The sequence below is a fragment of the Atractosteus spatula genome, chromosome 4 (genome assembly GCF_055471065.1).
Source record: "Atractosteus spatula isolate fAtrSpa1 chromosome 4, fAtrSpa1.hap1, whole genome shotgun sequence".
In the NCBI taxonomy this organism is placed as follows: domain Eukaryota; kingdom Metazoa; phylum Chordata; class Actinopteri; order Semionotiformes; family Lepisosteidae; genus Atractosteus; species Atractosteus spatula.
The window spans coordinates 30716780-30734043 of record NC_142709.1 but is presented as its reverse complement, the minus strand read 5'-3'; the positions used below and the strand labels follow the sequence as shown (position 1 = coordinate 30734043).

The following is a 17264-nucleotide window of genomic DNA, read 5'->3' as shown; positions in this document are numbered from 1 at the left end:
TTGGGTCTATATTTGAAGGAGTTTAGGGAAGCTGATTTGGTGATATCCTCAGGGATAGAATTCCAGATCTTTGGGGCATATCAGGAGAAGGCTCTGTCACCCATTGACCATAGGTCTGGTCATTACTAAGATCAAAGACCTCCAGGGACAATCAGTTTGCTGTTGTAAGTGATTAGTGGATCAGTAGGTGGCACTCTCATGTCAAAACCAATGCCGCAGTATAGTGATTGGGAGCACTCTGCTGCAGGAGGTGCTGTCCTTTGGAATCTATGATTCTGACTACTTTGCATTAAAGATCCCATGCACACTATGCGCAGTTAGGGGTGTTACCCACTGAACCCATGCAAAATTCCTCTCTGGGCTTGCACAGTCTGGCCTCCCTAATTTTGCCATGAATTCAACTTGTAAAGCAATTGTTAATCTAATGTACAGTATATTGGGGATGTTAAAGCATAATGGCTGCTGTTTGTCACCCAGGTGAGCTCTGAACCTCAGTGTTAGATAAAGTGGCTCCGCTTCCTATACAGAACGTAAAGACCTTTGGGATCCTTTGGAATAACAAATGTTATATAAATGCATTTAATTATTATAATGAATTAAACTATGACAATGTTCCTCATTCTTTGATAAAAGCAGATCAGTGTGCTTCCCAGCAGCTAGGACAGCTTTCAGATCCACCTCCAGAACTTTTCAACTGAATTTACATCAAGTCACCGTGATGGCAAGCCCACCAACTTTGATTGCTTTCCTCTTTGGGAATTTGTGGTTGACTTGTATGGTTTAATAATTGTTTTGCTGAAGAAATGAGGGCTTAGACAGACGAAACTACCCTAGGTATCATTTTAGCTAGTAGTGTGTTTCGGTGCTTTGCTGCTTTTAAGCTCCCTTCAATTATTCATAGGTTTCCAGTTCCTGAAAAGCTAAATCGGATCCACACAATGATGGAATTGTCATCACGCTTGACAGCAGAAATGGGAAACTTGTCACTGTAGGGCATCTTCATTCTGTTACCTATCAGTTTTAGGCCCCAATTCTGAAGCACTTCAATTTCCGACTTCTCAGGCCGCACATACCTAAGTATGGTGTCAAAGAACCCACGCTTGTTGTTGTGTGTTTTGACAAATATTTTGTTCTCAGTTTTGTGAATTTTACTGAGAAAAGACAGAATTGGATGAATCTCTTCTTGTTTTAGTTTAATTGCCCTGTTCCAGAATCCCATCCAGAGTTAATCCAGCTTTTCACCCACTGCTTGCCGGGATAGGCTCCAGCTCCCCTGCGACCCTAAATTGGATGAAGCAGTTAGAAAATAGATGGATGTCCTGTCCTGTAAAGTTGTTGTTATTTTCAAAATTATAATTATTCTGTTGTTCCATCCAACTTAGGTTTAATGGATCCACCAAAATCACTCATTCATGGCTTAATCTCCCAGGCGAAGCTGTAACTGTTCTCTTCTTAAATAATTTATCTTCATGTAAAAATGTATAGACTACAACTGTGATCACTCTCACACTGTCATTAACTTTTGCTACCAACTACACTGCATTCTGCTCAATGGCATCCTTTTTTATTGTTATCAACAATATATCACAACTCAATATGATATAACTGCAAATCACTCAATGCATGCTACTACTATGCATCTTTTGGCATTTTCATTTTTACTTGTTTTTTATCCTGTATTTCAATGTTTTTTGTTTAATTTAGTCTATGTATTATTAAATATTATATATATGCCGAGATAAAGGCACCTGATAAGCATATGAATAACAATAAATTTAGGTTAACCATATTTCTTTAGCTAATGACTGCCTTATTAATTGTACAACCTAAAACATAAAGGTGTTCTTTGTGTTTTCTAATTCAGGAAGTAATATGATTGTTAATGAATCTCTTTGGTTAGGTCTCTTTGACTAAATCTCAATGTTTTGTGTCATTTACAGTTTTATGCAAAAGTTTGAGCACCCCTGGCCTAATTACATGTTTTGTTGATTTTCTTAGTGAAAAGAAGTTAACACAACCTCTGCAGCAAACAAACTTAAACTTGACATATTTCTGCAAAATTTAATGCACAGTTACTATTTATTTGCTAAATTTAACAGATTGGAAAAAAATAAAACAGTAAATGTGGCATATGCAACAGCTTGATCCACTAGTGTTATTTTTTTGTAAGGTCTCAGAACTTAATTGACTCGTTAGGCCTTAATCTAAGTCAGGTGATGACAATTCCAGAGCTTCATAAATTCTCTGACCCTTCAAACCTCTCAGGGTGTTGTGCTTACACTCAACAACCACGGACTCCTCTAAGCAGCTGACTGAGGATCAGAAAATAAAGATAACTGACTCTTCCGAAGCAGGGGAAGGCTATAAAAAGATATCTAAACGCTTCCTGCTTGCAATTTCCCTGTCATAAATGTCATTAAGAAACGGAAGTTAAGGGGAACTGTTGAAGACAAGACAAGATCTGGAAAACCAAGAAACATCTCTGATAGAACTGCTCGTAGACTGGTCAGGAATGCAAAGCAATTCACCGCAATTCCCCATATCACCGCAAAGCACCTGCAGGAAGGTTTAGCTGGCACAAGAGTGCCAAGTGCTGGTGGTCTGATGAAGTAAAAATTGAACTCTTTGGCTATAATCACCAAAGGTACGTTTGGAGAAAAAAAGGAGAAGCATTTGAAGAAAAGAACACCTTGCCAACTGTTAAGCATGGGGGTGGATCTATTATGCTTTGGGGTTGTGTGGCAGCCAGTGGCAGAAGAAATATTGTGCGGGTAGATGGAAGAATGGAATCTACTAAGTATCAAATTCTGGAATTCAGTCAGTGAAGAAAGAAGCGTTCTGCAAAGTGGAAAAAATTCGTAAAGCAAGAATAGAAAGACTGTTAGCTAGCTGCAAGAAATGTTTGAAGGCTGTGATTTCTGCCAAAGGGGGTGTAACTAAGTACTGACTGATAGGGTCCCCAAACTTTTGAAAATGCCACATTTACTGTTTTAGCTTTTTTCAATCTGTTAAATTCAGCAAATAAATAGTAACAGTGCATTAATATTTGCAGAAATATGTCGAGTTTAATTTTGTTCACTGCAGAGGTTGTTAACTTCTTTTCACTTAGAAAATCAACAAAACATGTAATTTGGCCAGGGGTGCCCAAACTTGTACATGCAACTGTACAACTCACCTGCTACTTAACTATACTAACTATACTGAGCATAAAGAAATCATTCCAGTCTTACTTTGTTTCTTAGTAAGCAGCTAAGTAAACTAGGATAAAGATGACAGCAAATCACACTGAGTGATTAGCTACAAAAATATTCAGACAATAAAAAATAATCTTCATAAATGCAGTAATAGAATCTGTTTGATCTATTTTATGTTATTTAAAAACATACTCTACTTCAATTCTGTAGTGTAGTGTAGAAAATGTATTTGTGTAGAAAACATGTAATAATTCCAAAAAGAAAAGAGGGCTTAATGTTCAATTCTATTCTGCTTCAACATATTTCTGTTTGGAGGTAATTCTACAAATTCAACTAAACCAATCTGAGCACCATCAGGAATGTGTCCACCTGGGAGAGATGGATAATGACAAGTATGGTAAGAGCTGGCATACATAGGCTAGAAAAAAGACCGGTTTTGTCAGGAAGCTTTCCGTTCACAGCTGTGAAGCTGTGGAACAGTGAGGTGATTTGATTTTTATTTACAGATTATACAGCATACACACATTATATGAACCAAAATAAAATTATATATATATATTTAGAGTCACATAGGTTATGCTTTTGGAAAATCTGAAGCCTTTCATGAATAAATAGGAAAATATTCTCACTGTTTATGATAATCAATACAGGAGAGTGAGTTTTTACTCCCGGCTATTTGACCACAGCAAGTCATTTTACTGGTGTTTGTATCGGCAAGATAATCTGTAGCAATGCTGTGTGAACCTCATCTGACTGCCCTGAATTAAAAAAGAATCAAAGTAATGTCACATTCCAGAAGGAAAAAGTGTATAAAGTCAAAGTTAGAAATAATTCTTCAGTTACACTTCATGTAGCCTGAAGGATGAATATCTAAAAGAAACCGAAAAGGCATGCAAAAATCAAATTTGCACAAACATGTGAAAGAATACACAACACAAATACAAGATTTTAGATGGGTATCATTTTCGATTATTTTACAAAGAGTGCTAAAAAATGTAAAGGGTGGTTGATCTGCAGTATGAAATTTCCTCCTCTGCACAGATGCAAAGTAAATGCAACTTTTCACCCAACTTTCAATTTCCAATTTAGACAGAGAATAACAAAAGAATTCATCTTTTTTGTTTTTCATTTCAATAAATATTAAAATATTGAAGGACAAACATATATTGACCAATTCTGCTAATCTGGACAAAAACATTAAAATTCAAAGGGAAATAAAGCTATGGACCATACATTTCTAGACAGAGAAGATTTTATTGTTTTATATACTTTTATTCATTAATTACCACTTGGAAGGATTGTATTCTGTAGTGATAATAGGGTCAGTTTGCAAACTGCATTCAGTATCAAACAAATACTGTCACGTACATGGTAGAAATGACTGATAGTAAAATCTGCCGTTTTTAGTAAATATTTCCGATATCTGAAAACAATGAAAACTAAAACTGTGACTTATAACTGACTTGTAACATCGACAAAAAAATCAGCAAGAAAGTAGCTGGCTTTCTAAAAGCTGGTACAAGTAGAAAAAAAATACTCAAAGCTATTATTTAGCCCCAGTTACCTGCAATTCATGCTTTATTTTGATGTTTGTTCTTAACAGAACCTTCTTTTTTTCTAATATCAGTGTTCTATACTGAACACACTGCATTTGTTGTCCCTCATTTCTTCAGCCAGTCATAATAAAAGCTGTTTCTGCACACTCCCCATACATGCAATTTGAACTCTTGTGCAAAATATGACCCCAAAGATACTGAATTTGAAATGTGTTGCCAGAGAGTTTCGAACAGAATTGAGGGCAACTAACAAAACAAGATGTTCTCTCTCGAGCCAAAGCTTTCTGCTATCTCCAACCTTTAACAGAAGTGAAGAAGCTGTTACTCAAGCATTAAAACAGCTTAAGTGTAAAATTATTTAAGCTCAGAGAGCAAAGATCCAAACATTTAGGTTGATAAAATCATCTGACAATTTATTAGAAGAAGTAACAATTAATGATCTTTAATGCCTCATTTGGTTTTAACTCATTTCTTCTGTGTGCAAACTGTATAAATGAAGTGCCACATATTTCCCTGGTGGCACCACAAGGGCACATGAAAGAGGAGGAATATTTTCTTTTGAACGACACTGAGTGGGGGAAAAGTAAAAAAAAAGACCTAGATGAATTTATGAATGTTTAATGTAAACGACAGATTAATGAAATGTGTTACGAAAAGTGTGACTCCTTAAATCTTAATTTTAAATTGGCAATGTCTTCTGAGTAAGGGTTATGTGATAACACTTTTCACTGTGGGGGAAAAAAAAACAAGCAAAATAGCTACAGAATATTCAGAGAACACAGGCAATTGGCCTGTCAGGCAAATGGAGTTTTTTTTCTTGTTTAAGTTTTTTTTTTTTGTACCTGCATAGTCCTCTGGGTGCCGTTGATACTGACAGGTAACAAAGCAGACGCCAGGTTCCACTCACTGGTCACGTCCAAGCTCTTCACTCCCATCTCCACCTGCAGCGACGAGCAGACAAGACTGTTACTGAGCAGACAGACAAAAAACAGATCTCAAGTTCATCGCTTGCGTACCATGCGGCAGCCATTTTAAACAGATGGCGCCCAAACAACCTGTCATGTTTACCGCTGCTGCCATAAAAGACAAGAGTCCAACAACATGGTCTTCCGAGCGCCCCTGGGGAGTGGCAGGAGACCTGCGAACAGCTGCCGGTGGGAACTCAGGGTTTCAGGCAGTGCAGCGCGGCGCACAAAACAGCCATCCAAACTCCTCTACCTATCCGGACATGCTACATTTACTGCAATTAAACAAGCACGCCATTTGAATATCCGGTGACACTTTGCAACCTGCTCAACGGGGCCTGCATATAATCTCGTCCCCACGGAGTAAGGAAGAAATTGTCCATGTCACTATTAATGAAGGAATTTGCATTGTTATCTTAATTAAGGGGAAATAATGAAGCCCACTTCTGAATTAGTTAATCGACAAAAACTTGTACAAATGTGTTTGCATGGCCTATATGCATGGCCTACTGATAATGTATATTCTACTAGGGTACCGGGGTTACATCAAGTGGAGGATGCTACTTTATAATAAGAAGACATGTCGGTACAGTTTTTTTTAGCTTTTCAGGACTCAAGATGTTTTTTTGACCCCCACCTCAGCCCCCCCAACTCCCTTTTAACCACATCAGAAAATGGCTTAAAAAGAGACAAGTGGACAGGTTAACTCCAGTCCTCTGTTGTACCGATTTATGGTGCTTCAAACCTCATCACAACTTGACCATGTTAAAAATGTAATCCCACCTGGGTTCTTTTAAAATGCATAGTCGTTGAGGGAACTATTATCAGAAGTAAAGAGTTATCAAATAGGAAGGATCATTGTTTTTTGACCTGAAGAGAAATGTTGAGTGGATGGATGTGTGCAGAAGTGGTGTGCAACTCGACAGCTTCCAAAGTACTGCACAACACAGGGATCTCAAGTGTTCTATGAATTATTAATTTGGCCAGGAAGACCTGAGTGAGAAGATGGTAAAGAACAGGGGCACAGATGATAGTAAACAGGCCTTGCACCAGACAGCAATTTTGGAATTAGCTCTTGAGAGGCTCCAAAGCAGACAGATATTAACCCTCCAGACCACCATATGAAACACTCTGGACTTTACAACAAACCGATTTTTAATGCTACAATTATTTTTTAATCAGAAAAGGAAAATGTCTGGTGAAAAATTAGGCGAAAGGTCTACTGATACAAAGTTACTTGATACATTTGCTACTGAATGTTAGTGCAAAATAATCACTACACAGTAGCACTGAAAAATACCATATATTTCTGTAGTTATTTTCTGAAGTGAATTGTGTTCATCTTCAGTCATGAGACTGATTTTTTATCCTTCTGTTAACATATCCCTTGGAGGTTTTTGAAAAACAGTTTATTTTTTAGAATGATTACTAATTCTATTAATTGCACTAAGGTGCATCTTTACTTAAGCAGAACTAACATAAGTGTCCTGCCTGAATGAAAGTTCAATGCTGTAGTACAAGGACCACAAACAGACCATAGACAGAATAATTTGGTAGGATGTAGTGGGAAAAAATGATAGTACACTATTTCAATATTTCATATTTTCATTATATATTTTAATTTCATTTATTAATGAAAAAGTTAGGGTTTTGCATTATCTTACACTACAAAAAACATTCCTCCCTCCTCTTAATATCAAAATGTGTGCGGCACAAATGTAAATTTTAAAGAGACAACTAATTAGTAGTATGATCAACCACATGATTCTGATAAGATATGCTAACCATATAACCATTTGAGCTGTTTTGTGTGGTTTTATATAAAAAAAGCACAACAACTGTATTAACAGTTTATTGTATTAATGTAAAACATTTTGTATATAAAAGACACATTTTGTGGTTAATAACTTAAATGGTTCCATCAGAAACAACAATCAAAAGAGACTTGTGGCCTATAAAATGTATGCAATATTCAACATCTTCACACCTGCCCTCTTGCTATGAAGTATAGTCCATGTCTTGTCTTTCTGTAAAAAGGACACTTCTGGCTCAGAAAAAAAACATGAGAGTTACAGTCCCAGAATTACAGTTTTAAAGACACAGAGAGTCTGTTTGTTCATCTCATTTTATCTAAACTGTACTCACAGTGCAAATTAATGACTTCAGTCTGTAGGAAGGAGAATTTTTCCATAGCAACATAAACTGTATCACATGCTGTCATTTCAAAAGCGCTGATGCTATGGAGAACATATTAAATTGAGCAGGTTAATGGGAGAGGTTAATGGGAGAGCTGCTGGTGTCACAGGCAGCTTTCCATGCCTTACCTGGCTCAACAGTCGTTAGACTTTCCTGACCCGGGAACAAGTTCAATTTTCCAGAAATAACTGTTTACGCTTCAATGACCGCTTCGCGCCCGTTTTTATATCAGAACGGGCAATCGGACTCTTAGATAACGGTTTGAAAAACACTGGGACCACAATACAAAGTGGAAGTGGAAACATTACTGTAAAAGTGGAGGGGACAATAGCTGTTCTCCACCCTGGCAAGTATGCAGGAAAGAAAACAACCAGAAAAAAAAAACTAATTACCAGCAGACCATTAAACTTGGCGCAGTGCACTGGCTCACCTACACAGCAAATTGAAAAGGATACAAAAGGCTTTGAAGGCAATGCTATATTAATCTTTGAAAATATTTAAAATAGGTTTACAGTGTGATCCATGTGCTTTATAGAAATTAATGGGAAGGCAGATTCAGCATATTTCTTGTCTGAAAAGAAGAAATTACACCAGGATAATAAGACTACCATATACGGGGGGAGGAAAGAAAGACGTACTAAATGGAATTCAAGTCAAAACAAAGAATCATATATATATATCTGCTTCATTTCTTTTTTCTGCTATCTTTTTTTTGTGAAACTGTCACATGGATGAATACAGCACAGCTGTATGGGGCAAAGGGACATACTGGATGAAATATCTGTCTCTTTGAGAAATTAAGAAACACCTCTTGATTTCCTCTTGATTTGATAAAAAGAAAAGAACATTTTTTAGTTCTAAGGCACATACTGTAGGAAAACATTTTACAGGAAATACTAAATGCTGAATGGAGTAAAGATCTCTTGTATTATGCAGAGCAGTTTCACTAGTCTTTTTCTTTCTTGTGTAGTACTGAAATAAAAAGAGTTCATACCATGAAGACAAAAAACTATGTCAGTCACAGTTCAGCCTCACTAGTCAGTTTTTTTTTTTATCTTGCAGCAGGACGTTCCTCTGTATTGTGGGGAGAACTGTAAAACCTTGAGACAAGCAAGAAATGATCCCTCGTAATTATTTCTAATCTTGACATTAAGATTAAATTAAAAGTGATTTGTTCATTTTTTATTAATGTTTATTATGATGTCGATCTTGTCACCGTTTTTTGTATTTTGTGGATCTGCTTTAATCTGCAGTAACTGTACAATGAAGCCTTCTATTTTTCCTCCTGGTCAAGGGATTTAATTTTCTGCATTTTAAGTCAATATAACAAGCCATGCCTTATGCAAAGCTTTAAATATATATAAACAAGAAAATTAAACTAGAAGGCAATTTCAGTACGAGAATTGTTTTTTTCCTTGCAACCAACACAGTCATCTCATTCAAATTAGGTGCTTAAACAAGCACTCATTTCAGCGAGCCAGTATAAAAATTCTGAACTAGAATCCCAATTATGATGGACTGTGCTGTCAGGTTTACTTTCTATTTCAACTTATTTCTGAACTGCGCTTATGGGAACACATTGGATTATAGCAGAGTAAATCACCTAAAAATGGATCCAATTCAAAGGCATAAGAAAAAATCCTAATTTCATTCAAAACCTGACATCTCTGCTTCAAGAATTTTTATGTTTAAGAGATCACTCCCTGTCACCAGCAGATATCATTATTTGCTGATGAAACCTGGCAGCCAGAAAGAGATGTTTTCGATGTGAAGCCAGTTGTATAAATACCAGATCTCACTGTCAAAAAGGAGCTCAACTTCAAAACAACAGCAGAACTGTGAACCTTACAGAACCTTTCAAGAGATGCCTGTTTGAAGTCCTGGCATTTTGCGTTATGGGTGAATGAAATAAGAATTCTATTGCAACAAACGATCATCAGGCCCTAATTAAAGCCATGTGTGGCACTTGCACCAAGAGGTTTTTCCCACCAAAAGCCTACGGGAGCTGTACCCGGTCAAGAGCACAAGTTGCATGTGTAAAAACATTCAGCCGCAAAATGACACAAATCCTGCAAGATCATCACATATGAAGGAAAGAGAGGCCTGAGTTTTGAAGTACAACTGAATGGTGTTTCACCAGTGTCAATGACACCCTTTTTATGGCTTTGAATTATTTTAAAGTTTGAACTGATTCACCAAGACATAGGAATAAAATCGCCCTGCTGACACAAGTAAAGATTTGAATTTTTTATGTTCCCATTCTGCGTAAAAAAGGTTTTGAGTTGAGGGGGAGGTCAGGCACCCATTTCTTTTTTTTTCCTGTGAGTAGTAAAGAATAATACAAAACGATCCTTTCTGGACTGGTTCCCCTAATGCAACTCGGCACTGTTAAACAAGTAGTACACGTTAAAGGTCAAGGACCGAAGAGCAGGGCATCAGGAGGTGAACACGGAGAAAAGAAACAAAACGGAAAAATTCCATATTTTGGAAGTATACATGGAATCTCGAAGCACAAGAGGAATGGAGGCGAACTTTAAAAAAACAATCATTCTGCATTAAAATATCAAACCATGAAATTCAGATGCCAAAAACCATATATGCACATACGCACAGGTGAGCACACAAACAAAATAATAAAACAGGACAAGGGAGAGAATGTTAGCACTTTGAGCTGCAGCCTTACAAAATAATCTTCTTATGTAAAGGCCATTGTTTTTTAATGTAGAAGGAGAAACCATGAAGGAACTAATAAAGGCAGAGGTAGTGAAACAGGGGTCATAATGTCTCAGCAATTGGAAGAAACGAGATGAACAAGATCAAAGAGACAGTACAGCTGCTTCTCGGGGGGGATTAAACCCCTTTCTGTTTGCATTTTCCTGCTGTTTCCATTGCAGCCCCTTACGAGCCTCCTCACCGCGATCAACCTTGGGCTTGTTAGGACAACAGCAACAACAAACAGAATACAGAAATATGAGTAAATTCACTAGCTGCAAACCCACCTTGACTTTGCAAGGAAGTTTTGCTCAGAAAGCCAACAACAAAATTCATACAAATAATCCGGAATAAAACAAACAAAGTTCACTTTAGCTTTACAGAACGGAAGACTTTAACAATCGACTATGAATAATGACTATTTCTGTAGCACAGTAAGATAATCACTGTTCTGGTGTAGAGACAGCACAGTGCTTTTCATAGGCTAAAGTCCTTTGAAATACTGCAAATTGCAACTATTGATGAAACAATTGAGTCCACAAAGTGTTGCGCCACAATTTAAAATGATATAAATAAACATTTTAATTAAGATTACAGAATAAACAACACCTGCTTATTTTGGTGTCTGTAGCACTAGCAAAATATGAGGTGTTGATACATTTTGTTGTCAGGTGTTTCATGATCTAAGGTAGCAATACACATTGTGATTTATTCCCAGCTTTTAACAGTCACCTACAGAGACTTAGCAACACTAACCTGTATGAAACATCTTGAAACTATATGTGAAACTGAAATCAGAATGGTGAATTCCTCTTCTAAAGGCACATGCTGTGGAAATCAATGGCATAGCAAAACTATTTTAATAACATGCAACATAAGACTGCCTGAATGTAGGATACCTTGAAGATAAGGTCAAACAGTAGGGAAATTCTGCCATAGAGTATAAATGGAGGAAGATGGGGTAAGTGGAAACTATACGAAAATGGATTTAGAACTAAGAACAGGAGGCACATTTTGCACAAAGAGTGGTGGGAGACTGAAACAAGCCACAGCCACTGTCTACTAACTACCAAATAGGCTAGATGAGCTGAATGGCCTCCTTTTGTTTGCAACCTTTCTTATATTTTTTAAGTATGGAACAGGAGATCCCACACTTATCATATGTGTCCAGACCTGAACACAATGTTTTAACGCTCCCCAAAAAGTACTGATTATTCTATACCAGTGGTGGGAAGGCTTGTACCACTTTAGGGAAAACTATTTACATGATACATAATATATACATACTGTATACATATTTTACAAGTACATGTGTACAATGTTTCATTCTTCAGTCTTCATTGCTAATATTATATGAATATTAATGCCAGTAATATTTGCCCTGAAGTGCTGAAAACTTAATTGTTTTGACATAGGCACTGTCAGATATAGCTGTACTATTTCCTACCAACTCTTTAATTCACATCTCCAGAGCACATTTGGAAGCAAATTTTTAAAAAATACAGCAAAAAAATTCTAAATAAAACAAAAATATAATTCAGAAAATATGAAAAGCCTTGTTTTCCCACAGTTGTATGAGTATATATTAATCACTTGAAAATTGAGATGAATTTATTTTCCCATCGTATTTCTCTTAACAGCAGCTATCCAAACACCATTACAGAGTCTTTCTGAAATATTGTTATAAAGATATTATAATTCTTTAAGGGTGGCATGGTGGTGCAGTGGTTAAGATTGCTGCCTCTCAGTGCTTGGGCCCTGAGTTCAACTCCAGACCTCGGCTACTAACTGGAGTTTAAATGTTCACCTCATGTTCACATGGGTTTTCACCAGGTGATCCTACATACTAGTAGGTTAATTGGCTTCTGGGGAAAATGGCCAAAATCTTTTTTTTTTTAAATCTATTCGGAATTTTCAATGACCAAGTTGTCCTCCAAAACTCTGCTGGGCAAGAGAGACATTGGTCAGAGAAATAGTCAAGAGGCCAAAAGCTACCCTCAAAGACTTAAAATGTCTCATAATTGAGAAGGAAGAACTGTGAGGCAGTCAGCAATAGTCCATGTACTCTCCAAATCTGGGCTGTAGAGTGGCAAGGAAAGTCCCGTCTTGAATATGCAAAAAGCGTGTAGGAACAATGATGTGGAAAGATGTTTTGTGATCTGATGAGACCAAAATTGATGCGACCTTTATGCCGACTGTTATGTCTGGAGAAACACCTTTTACAAAACACCATCCGCACACTGAAGCATAGCAGTGGCAGCATAATGTTGTGGGGTTGCTTTTCATCGGCAGGGAATGATAGATACTTTATTGATCCCATGAGGGAAATTGCAGAAAAATTGCAGACAACTCTGGTTGGCTTGTCTAAACAGAGGGCAGAATGCATATCCTGGACAGGCAGATCCTGGACAAAATGCGGAACAGTCTGCAAAAGATCTGAAACTGGGATGGGGATTTATATTTCAACAGGACAACGACCCCAAACACAAAGACAAGGTGAACCATGAATGCCTTAAAAAGAAGATGGTGCAAGTCCTTGAGTGTCAAATTCCAGACTTAAATCCCATAGAAAATCAGTGGCAGGAACTGAAGACTGCTTTACACCACTGCTCCCCCTGTAGCCTGCAATAGCTAGAGCACTTCTGCAACGAAGAGTCGGTGAAAATAAAACCTGCAAGAAGTGAAAAGCTAGTTGCAACATTCCACGGAAGGCTTGAGACTGTAATTGCAGCAAAAGGGGGAGCAACTAAATATTAAATGCTTCAGGTCTCAGGGGGGTAAATACTTGTCCAAGCCAAATTTTTCAGTTTCCCATGTTTCAGAAAATGTTCTTCTGCATGAAAAATGATTATGCCCCTTCAAAATGTTAAGGATGGTTTTCTTAATCGTACAAAATAATCCTGCGCAAAAGTGCAGCAATTAGAGGTTGTAACACAGCAGAATGTGGTAGAGATCCAAGGGGGGGCCAATACTTTCTGCACCCACTGCAATGGGTAAATCACTGACACAAACTACTAATCATTCAGTAAGAACTATTAAATAATTCCTTGCTTTCATGTAGCAATTCCAAAGGACCCCAAGGTGTTATACATACAGGAAGGGGGAGCCCAGTTCATCCACCATGAAGTACCCACCCACCTGGTGACATGCTGCTGCCCCTTGGCAACACTAATCTAATCAGCATGGCCAAATAGAAAGACATGAACACAATTGTGTGAATTTAGCTTATTCTTTCTTAGAAACCAATGAAAGTACTTACCGATTAATTCTGCTAAATTTGAATAAAAAAGTGTCCTTTCAAATAAGAATATCAAATTATTTGTCCTATCAGTGCATACTATATATGTATGTTGAGGCAGAAATGGAAATTTCAGAAAGTCAGTATTAATCTGTTACAGTTTTGGAGTCCAGTGCAGCTACCTGAGCCAGATCTCACTGGCCTCTATTTTCAAAGCATTTAACATAAATTCAGTATCACTGATGTTTTATCCATAAAGGAATACGATGCAAAATAACTAGAAAGCAACCATTATCAGTTTATTTGGGCCATTTTACAGATGCAGTACTTATAATGTAAAATTGTTTTATGATGTGTGTGTACTAATATTCTAGCATCACTGCAAGTTAAAACATTTTACAGAACACAAGAATACATTACATATTGGAAAGTCCAAGAGAGATAGAAAGGAATATTGCAATGGAGGCTAAACCAATAAAAAGTACTTTCAGTACTGCAACACCAAAAGAACTATTAAAGATGAAATAAATGTGTACTAGACAATTCTGGTAAACATCTAGATGATGAAAGGGAAATGGCAGATGGAATAAATAAGCATTTTTCTAAAGTATTCACTAAGGAAGTCAACAACATACCTCAGGATGGTGTAAGAAGTTATGGAACTGAAGAGGCAGAGGTGTTTCAGGTACTAGAGGGATTTGAGATAAGTCCTCAGGGCCTAGTGGTATCTTACCAAGGTAACAAGAGATCTTGTTCAGAAACCATTGGTGCAACTCATCCAACAGTTCCTCAAGACTGCGATAGTATACTCAATGGACTGGAGAATTGCTGACATAGTGCCTATACATAAGAAGGGTGACAAAACTGACACAGGTAATTATAGATCAATAAATCTGACTTTATTAGAACAAAATCAAATGAAAACCAAATATATATAGGGACTTACATCCTTGGGAATGCTCTATGTGGATTTATAAAAGGTACATCTTTACTAACCAACTTGTTAAGAGTTTTCTGAACAAGCAACAGCAGTAATACAGTAGATACACATAAAGCATAAAAGATTAATTCTCAGTTAACAAGTGGTTGGTATTCAGGGAAGTGAATATAATTAGATTGATGACAGGTTAATTAGGGAGATGTAATAAGTGGAGTACCACAGGGATCTGTACTAGGACCACTGTGCTTCTTAATTTATATTAATGATCTAGACTCTGCTAAATGAAGTAAACTAATCAAGTTTGCACAATTCCAAATTAGAAGGTTTAGCAAACATTGTACAAGCACTAAATGAAATTCAAAAAGATTTAGATAAAATTGAAGACCTGAAAAAAATCTGTCATTTAATAGCATTTAATACATACAAATGCAAAGTTTTGCATGAAGGTAGTAAAAACAAAACTATATACACCAAATGGAAAGCACTGAGATAGAAGTGTCTATGAAAAAGTACAGCGTTGACACGTTGTTTACATCTTCCTGACAATGTGGGGACTCAATTAGAATTACTATATAGCACGGAATTTAGTCTTTAAGTTAATGTATGTTATTTTTAAATTGTATAATAAGTTAGGCCTTAATTAAAATAGTGTACAACCTTGGTCATTACAGTACAAAAAAATATACTGCTGGAATCAGTCCACAGAAGAATCATCAGATGCATTTTGGGACTTAAGAGAATAGCCTTACACTGACAGGTTGAAAGAACTGCTCTTTTTCAGTTTTGAACAGAGAAGACTACAAGTTAGGATTTTGAATTCTAGTGCCAGGTCCCTCAAAGGCACTGACATAATCTGCACAGCAGATTTCTTCAGAATGAACAATGAAACACGAACCAGGGGGCACAAGTGGCAACTACACGGAAGTGCATTTTTGAGTGGAGGTCCATCATCATTAGAGGCTGGAGCAATCTTGCCATGTGTGTGCAGATATCACATTTTGGTTCTTCACACAACTTTTCTCCAATGATCAGAACTTCAGAACACCAGGTATGGCACATGGAAAATGAAACTCCTCCTTAAATAAGCCATTTTACCTTCCACAAATGCAAATGCTAAAAACACATAATTGCACATTCATCCATCATTTAGCCAAATACAGAATTCCAGGGAGTCTGAGCCCAACCTACTGGGCTGCACATTAGACAGAACACCAGTTCAACACAGAGCAGCAATACAGACCTAAGATAAGCAATGAGTAAAATGTAGTACTTGTGTTACTGAGGTAATCATAAAGTAAGGTGCAACCAACAAGCCGACTTCTTACTAAACAATGTTAGGAGAAAGTGCTTTATAAACATTGCTTAGAAAAAAAAGTAGTTTATGAAGAATCATGCAAAAACTGTTGTGTGCATCCGAGGGCATCAGTGGCAGTGTAGGATTTTAAATGTACTTTATACTGTATTTAAGAGTCCTTCTGTGTAGCAAACTCACCTGACCTGCCTTGTCATTTTAATGCCCTACAATCTCTCTCCTGTCAAATACACACAGAGCGAAGCAGACCTGTTTGCACTGGCTATGATGCGCTCATGGCTAACAGAGCATTCAGCAGAGAGTGTGGCATAGTGCTCTGTAGTTCTTTTATTTACTCCACCTGGGACTAAAAAGATTAAATAGAAAACTATTGGTAATTATATTAAATGACCATGCTGGTGCTTCTGTTCTTGAATAGCACCAATGATTTAAAATAAAATATGGACCAAGATTATTTCAAGAAAATGCAAGTTCTTTGCAAATTCATTTAACTAGTGAGGGAAATATGTCTGTACTACCATATTCCTCTTAATTCACTGTAATCTGACAGCAACCTGATTTTACCGCTGCACTAATGTTTCTCACAACTCTCATGCCGTAAAATACCACCTATCATTTCATGATAATGCTATTGTCAGACCGTCATGTTTTATGAATGCTCAGCAACCTGTGTAAACAGCTGCAGATGTGCAGGTGTAGTTATTCAGAGCTGTAAAAGGCTGTCTGTTATTCTACCATAGTAATGAGGCTCTAAGTGGAAAATAACCCCATGGGTGCTTCAGTTTGTCAGAGTCTCTTTAGCTCCACTAACATGACTATATAACCCCTGCTAAGCTCCAGCATGGCTGAGCTAAAATGATAAATATTGCATGTATGGTACTTATTGGTAAAAGCTGTTTAGAGAATTCAGCAAACAAAACATTTAACAGGAGGATTTGTTTTTGTTCCCATCAGCACTTCAGAATTCATAGGCACATATTTCTAAGAGATTTCCTTCAGTTGCAATAAAGAAATAAGGGTGGTACACTGTACTACACCCGGCCAGCATTTGCAATGGTGTATTAAAAAAAACTGTAAGCAAACAACAATAGGAAGGGATTTTGTAATGCCACAGACAAATCTGAAAAACATGTCTGAGATACAAAATTTGG

General features: G+C 37.0%; 1 protein-coding gene across 1 annotated transcript in view; it reads right to left on the bottom strand.

Moving 5' to 3' along the window:
- pcca (propionyl-CoA carboxylase subunit alpha) overlaps positions 1 to 17264 on the bottom strand; it is a 164552-nt gene that overhangs the window by 46728 nt on the left and 100560 nt on the right. The window contains exon 20 of the mRNA XM_088913845.1: positions 5593 to 5691. Coding sequence (XP_088769971.1) covers positions 5593 to 5691 — 99 coding nt within the window. The remainder of the gene's footprint in view (positions 1 to 5592; positions 5692 to 17264) is intronic.